At 58.1% G+C, this 7099-nt stretch overlaps 1 protein-coding gene across 1 annotated transcript in view; it reads right to left on the bottom strand.

Moving 5' to 3' along the window:
• Positions 1-2401: 2401 nt before the first annotated feature.
• The window catches only part of ACA1_047630 (uncharacterized protein), a gene marked incomplete at both ends in the record, with an annotated part of 6890 nt that continues 2192 nt past the window's right edge, over positions 2402-7099 (bottom strand). Inside the window, 8 exons of the mRNA XM_004338348.1 lie at positions 2402-3503; positions 3594-3838; positions 3988-4251; positions 4392-5198; positions 5307-5646; positions 5736-5905; positions 6000-6299; positions 6384-7009. Of these exons, the coding sequence (XP_004338396.1) occupies positions 2402-3503; positions 3594-3838; positions 3988-4251; positions 4392-5198; positions 5307-5646; positions 5736-5905; positions 6000-6299; positions 6384-7009 (3854 nt within the window). The remainder of the gene's footprint in view (positions 3504-3593; positions 3839-3987; positions 4252-4391; positions 5199-5306; positions 5647-5735; positions 5906-5999; positions 6300-6383; positions 7010-7099) is intronic.

A 7099-nucleotide genomic window follows, 5' to 3' on the forward strand; every position in this document is an offset into this window, starting at 1 on the left:
AGCAAGGCACCAACAATGCCGACAGGGACAGTCAAAACTAAGTTCACACGCATTTAAATACAACACCATGAGAAACAGCAACGAATGGGCTCCTTTGTGGCTGGTGCTGTTGCAGTCTTTGGTGGCCTGTGCAGCGCCAGTCCACAGCAAGGGCATTGTTCCACCACTGTTGAGCGACAGTGAGACATGTGGCTGTTCAATTTTGGGTGGCTCTTGGCTGCTCCTGGTTGGTGATGATCTAATTGTATGTTGAAACTATGTCAAGTAAATCATCATGTACCCATATGTGAAGATTTAGCAGCAGGGTAATGTACATATTTGCCAATGCTATGGTGTCACACACAGTAGCTCATTAATCTGCCCTTTCTCAAGATGCTCCCACTTTTGTCTTGTTTGTTAAAATAAAACCATTTTTGTGTTGTCAAAACCATTTGTATGAGGTTAAACTCACAAACAAAATCACTTTTCAAAATGACTGGACCTCTCATTTCAAATGACTGTAAGTTCCAAGAGCAGTGCTTCCAGCTCCTCCACTTCCTCCTCTTCCTCTTCCTCTTCTGGAAGAAAGCATGCAAGTCCCTTGGTTAAATGTTGGGCTTTTCCTTTTCAACTCCAATAGATATCTACTTTTTCCTTTCATACCACTCTCAACAGCTACCCACTCATCCACTAAAAAACCAAAGTTCAAGCAGTTTTGCACCCTGTTTCCTTGCCTTTTCCCCATACTTTACAAATTTCATGATTACTCTTCCTGCGCCTGTTCATCAAAATACACATATCCACACAGACATACAAATATAATGTGTACATTTTTGACAAATGAAAAATGAAAAAATGAAAAAGTACCATGGTCACTTTTTCATGAGCACTCTGTTCATGATTCCTCCATAGATTTTTGATGGCCTTAAAGCTCACCCCATCACTAATCCTCTCCTTTATGGTCCTCTGCCTACAGACCAGGGCCAAAGTTGTTCAGTCTCAAACCTCTCCTGATGTTCAATGCTTCAACTTTGCTCCTGGTCTGTGGGTTGCTGTGTGTGCTGATTCAGATGAGGATATTCAGGACTTTTGGATTGGTGAGATTATTAGTGTTATTTGAAAGAGGGTGAGTGTCCACTGGTGGAACTTCAGCAAAGGTTGCTGGGCTGACCATGGCACTGAGGGAACTGTCCCACTTGGGTCTGTTCTGGCATCCAAACTCTGGAGGCCCACCTGACACTCCAAGAAATCTACAGATACCTGTAAAATTTAACTTTCCTCTTTCCTCCAATGTACACTTCCTTGAAATCATTTTTTGTCTCATGTACACCACTTTTTTATTTCGTTGGAAAGTACCACTGTCACTTTTTAATGAGCACTCTGTTTGAGTGTGTATTTTGTTCATTTGACTTAGTGGTATGTGCTCTTCTCACCTGCTTACCTACCAACATAGATCATGTCTTCTATCAGCTTGTCCTTACCACCTACACCTCCACACCAAAGTGTTAAGCATCCTCAACCACACTCCACTTCCTGCCACTTCACTTCATGCCTGCTTCCATCTCAACTTCAGCAGCTACTGCATCAATGGAGCTTCTGCACAACCAACATCATCACAAGTGTATCAACATCATCATCATTCACTCCAACCCAACCATAATCACATCCTGGATTTAAGCAGCCCAGACTGTGGGGTGTCAACTCCCCTCATCCAGTACCACAACTTCTTCCCAACCTTCACCCCACTCCTCCAGCTCAACCTCCACAGCATCAGCTCCCCTGTGCAGGTACTCAACCTTCCCCTTTTTTTGTTGTGTACATGCATTGAATCACTGACTACTCACAAAATCAACAGCTTTCCCAGCCCTCTTCAACCCTGTGCCTCAGAACCATCCACTTATGTGGACACAGCAGTGCCCACAATGACCTGCACAAGGACAGCTGTGGAGCTTGACACAAGTTCCACAGGAGCAGGAGCAGGGACAGAAGCCCTCACCACAACTCTGACATTGACCAAATGCCTGACCACAGTCAGTGGCAATTAATCATCAAGCACACACTTGAAAACACCAGGTGGAGGAAGCTTTGCTTGATGAATATGGAGATGCTGTGCAGTGAACAAATAAGTTTATTTCAAAAGTTGGAATGATTGGACTAGTGGTAACTCCTATCCATATCAGTATCTTCAGAGTGGAAAGGCAAAGAAAATAAAAAACACTTGCTAACCCAGTGTCTTGAAGCCTCACATAACTCCAATCTTTTCCCATTACACCAAACTAATGTGACCTTGAATTATGGCTGATGGCCCAGTTACAGCATATTTCATTATGATGCCATTTTAATCTGCCATTTCTCAAGATGCTCCCATCTTGCTATTAAGAAGATATCAACAGTGTGGCACAGCCAACTGACTTTATGTGAGTTACATGTTATTGCTGGTCTCGTTCCTCTTCTGGGCTCTCTGGCGTACCAGCACAACCATGACAGCAGCCAAGAGCGCCGCGAGGGTGAAGCCGCCCACCAGGGCGAGGCCAGTCCCGATTGCGCCGTACCTCCCCGCAGGCTGCTGCGTCTCGCTGGCGTGCACGGTGCAGGCAAAGGAGAACTCGACCGTGAAGGTGGCATTGATGAGGTTGCTCCTGGACTCCACACGGTAGGTGCCCGGCGTGAGCACCGGCCCGACGACGGCCACGGTGCCGCGGTCGAGCACCACGTCGGGCATGGGCTGAGGCCCGGTGATGGAGATCACGTGGTCGAACAGGTCCCTGTTCTCGAGCACCACCACGTCGCCCACCGCCAGCCGCTGGCCCGCGAGGCGCCACGTACGCGCGTCCACGGTCTGCGACTCCACCAGGCGCAGCAGGTGTCTGGTCGGCGCGCTCCTGTAGGCGCCGGTGCGCGGCGCCACGCGGGTGACCACCGCCGGGTCCGTCGCGGCGTGGAAGTGGGTGATCTCGAACCACGTGTGCACGTCGTCCTTGGACTCCATGACCTCGCAGCAGTGGTCGTACGACGCCTCCCCGTTGCCGGCGTCGGCGTAGACGCAGCGATCGCAGCTGTCCCTGATCTTGCGGTTGAAGCGCACGCCGAACCGGACCGACACGGCCGAGCGCTCGGCCGATTGGAGCACGTACTGGCCCGGCTCCGTGACCACAACCCTGAGATCATTGCCCGGCAATAGTTGGGGGTAATAGGCGACCGCCTTGGCCTTGTTCGATGACGCTGACGACGGGTCGAGCTTCACGAGCCGGAACGTGTAGCCGTGGCCGAGGTGCAGGTTGGTGACGAGCAGGGTCTCGCCGGCGTCGAGCGCGTTGGACAGGACCACGGTGTCAAACTCGCGGATGAGGACGGTGGCCTGGGCGAAGGGCAGGAAGCAGCAGGTCGAGTTGTCGCCGCCGCACACGCCGCACAGGTCGTGCACCGCGCCCGAGTTGGGCACGCCGTCGCAGCCCGCGCACGCGGAGTTGTCGCCGCCGCACACGAAGCACTTGTCCAGCTCCTCGCGCTCACACACGCACGCCCTGCCGCCCCCCGCCCAATCCAATTGTTATTGATTATAATAATGCGTGTTGGAATTAGTATAGATGAGGATTATGATGGTGCGGTCGTACGGATCGGTGGGGAGGCGCCCGCCGAAGCACTGGCCGGCGCAGTCCTTGGCGGCGTTGAACTCGCGCCCGGTGGTGCCCAGCACGCACTGGCCGCACTCGTCCACCACGGCCTTGCCGCCGCACATGCCCGTGCAATCCTTGCCCGAATTGGCCACGTGGCCGTCGCCCTCCACATAGCACACGCCGCACTCGTCGCGCGTCGCGTTGCCGAAGCACGTCCCTTGACAGTCCTTGTGCACGTTCGGCTGCACCACCACCACCACCACCACCACCACCACCACCACCACCACCACCACCACCACCACCACCACCACCACCACCACCACGGCAACATTGGTAAGTACATTGGGGAGGGGGAGTAACCGACGAACGAGGGCCGGGGGCGGCAACGAACCGAAAGACCAGAGCGGCCGCCGACGCAGACGCCGCAGTCGCCGATGTGGGCCGTGCCGCGGCACGTGCCGGCGCAGTCCACCCAGTAGCCCTCGCCCCGGTCGTAGTCGGCCGGCGCCACGCACAAGCCGCACGGGTTGAGGCGCGCCGGGCCGTTGCACACGCCCTTGCAGTCCGCAACTGCCCCGTCTTCCACGCAACTCACTGCCTTCTTCTCATCCTCCTCCCGCTCCTCCATCTCCTGCTCCTGCTCCCCCGTCGTGGCCTGCAGGTGGAAGAACAGTAAATAAGATTACTAATAAAGTGCACACACACACACCACACGCACACGCACACACACGCGCGCACACACACACACACGCGCGCGCGCGCGCGGACAAACAAAGAGGAAAAGAGAGAACGAACCTGGTCACGTTGGCCGTATGGTCTCATGCAAGTAGGAGGCTGACCTTGGAAGATAACCATTCGGGCCGGGCCACCGCAAACGCCGAAGCAGTCGATCCGAGTGTCCCCGTTGCAGATTCCCGCACAGTCGCGCACAGCGTTGCCGTTGCACGTTCCCGCGCAGTCGAACACGCTGGTGCCGTGGCAGGTACCGCTGCAGTCCATCTGTGCGTTGGACACCCGGCCGGTGGTGCCGCCCGAGCACATGTCGCACTCGTCGATCATGGCCGAGCCGTTGCACACGCCGGCGCAGTCGATGGCCGGGTTGGGCGCGTAGCCTGGCGCTGTCCGATCGACGCACACACCGCACACGTCCACCTGAGCCGGGCCGAACAGGGTGCCCTGGCAGTCGCGGCACGAGGTGCCGTCGCCGCCGCACACGCCACACTCGTCCACGACAAGGTCCGGCGGCGTGACCAGCACCACGCCGTGGACCGCCGGGTTGTTGGAGTCGTGCCACACGTACAGGCCCGGGCTGAAGAACCTGTGCGGCATGCTCGCCGCGCCCGGCGCCAGCACCGCCGACGGCCCGTCGGGCTTGGCCACGATCGGCGCGAAGTTGAAGAGTCCTGGGAAGGCATAGCCGGCGTCCGCCGTCGCGGGGTTGGGGCAGCGCTGGAAGAAGGCGTCCTCCGCTGAACATTCCCCACTAGAGCGCGCTTCCTGCGACGAGCCGGACCGGCGACAGAGGCAGCGGACATCGGGCGATGACCTTGCGGCCGGGTCGAAGGCCGAACGCCTCACCTCGGCAGTCATTTGTGAGAAAGCCTGGTGGTGGGTGGCATGTGAGTGTGTGTGTGTGCGTGCGTCGTGTGTGTGTGTGTGTGTGTGTGTGTGTGTGTGTGTGTGTGTGTGTGTGTGTGTGTGGTATCTCACCGCTTCTTCTTCAGGTAGGAGCATGCCAGTCGAGTTGGAGAGTGATGTCATGCGATCGAGCCGCTTATTCAGTTCTACGAGCTTCGCCACCACTGACGTGCGCAGGCGCGAACGGTCGCTGGCGCTGGACCAGCGCACGCCGGCCAAACGAGCGCTGTGGGTGACGTCGTGAAGGAGGTACTCGGACACCTCTTCGGCTCTCGTAGTCGTCACGCTATCGTAGTCGGTCTCCTCCTCAGCGCAGCACACGCCGCCCATCACGAATTCCTCACCGGCGCCTTCCGCAGCAAAGGTGCCCACCTCCCTCGCCTGTCGGCTGCCAGATGGCCGAGTCGTCCTCCTGTACGTAGGTGGGTGGGCGTATAGTAATAATTGCTGGTTGGTTTGGTAGTCCGTTGCATGGTTTGTTCAGCGGGGTGTGGTTCGTACCAGCCGGGGAACAGGTCTGCGGTATCCCGGTCCTGCTGCGACTGGCCATGGCCCTCGCCGGCCCGGCGGCGGAGATAGGCCGACGTGGTGTCCGGGGCGGGTGGTGAAGGGCCTTCGGGAGGGGTCGACAGCTCCACGTGATCCTTGATCCACATCGTTGAGGCGTACTCCTGCACATGAACGCACACGCACACGCACACGACGAATTCAAAGCTGTTTAACCAACGTCGTCATTATTGACACAGGCGACCGAAGGGGAGCCACCTGTAGGACTGCGTCGAGAGAGTCGGCATCGGGCAGGTCGCCCAACAGAGTGTGGCCCTGCTGAGTCGCCAGCCGCGACAGATCGACCACTGGCGCGCCCTTGTAGTCGTAGGCCCCGCTCACGATCTTCACCTCCCAGTTGAGCAGGTTCTCCCACACCACCAGGTCGCCCACGCGCGCCCGCGTCACCATCGACGACCACGACGACGAGTCGCTGGGGGCGACGCTGGATCCGTTGCTGCTGTTGTTGCCGTTGTCGTTGATGTTGCGGTGGTCGATGCGCACGTAGTGCCACTGGGCCTGTGTCGGCTTGGGAATGCAGCACGTCGATCCGTTGCCGCCGCACACCCCGCACGCGTCCACCGTCTTGCCCGACAGCGGCACCCGGTCGCATCCAAGGCACGTCCCGTTGTTGCCCCCGCACACGCCGCACGCGTCCACGCGGCCGTAGCACGCCACTCTCACCGCGCGAGACACGTGCGAGATCACGTTGGCGGCCTCGGTCGAGAAGCCCGAGTGCAGGACGACGGCGTGCAGCTCCTGCTTGCCGAACAGCGCCGGGTTGCGCGTCTCCCAGAAGACCGACAGCTCGGACCTCTTGGTCTCGGTCGTCGAGCCGTTCACGCGCGGCACCAGCACCGTGCCGATGAGCCGGCCCGTGCCGCCCACGCCGCCGTGCCACAGCTGCACGAGCACGTTGGCCCGCGTGAACGTGTCGCCCAGCACCGTCGCCGTCACGTGGTACCCGATTGTCAACCCGCTCTCGTCGCTCGCCACCACGGGGCTCACCGCGATGGCAGGGTCGAGCCGCAGGGTCTGCAGCGTGTAGCCGCTGTTGGCCATGTCGTGGAACAAGAGGCTGTAGGCGTGGTTGTTGTCCTCGTGCATCTCGTCGAGCTCGTCGTTGTCGTCGATCGTCGCGTGGATGTTCTGCACGCCGTCGAAGCGGAACAGGAACCACACCTCGCGCTTGCCCTGGCTCGGGATCAGCCCCACCCTCTCGATGCCGACTGGCACACGCATATCACACACACACACACACACGTCACATACGGACGCGACACAGTGTGTGAGAGCCTGCGTGCGTGCGTGTGTGTGTG

This window comes from Acanthamoeba castellanii (assembly GCF_000313135.1).
Source record: "Acanthamoeba castellanii str. Neff unplaced genomic scaffold scf7180000084580, whole genome shotgun sequence".
In the NCBI taxonomy this organism is placed as follows: Eukaryota; Discosea; order Longamoebia; family Acanthamoebidae; genus Acanthamoeba; species Acanthamoeba castellanii.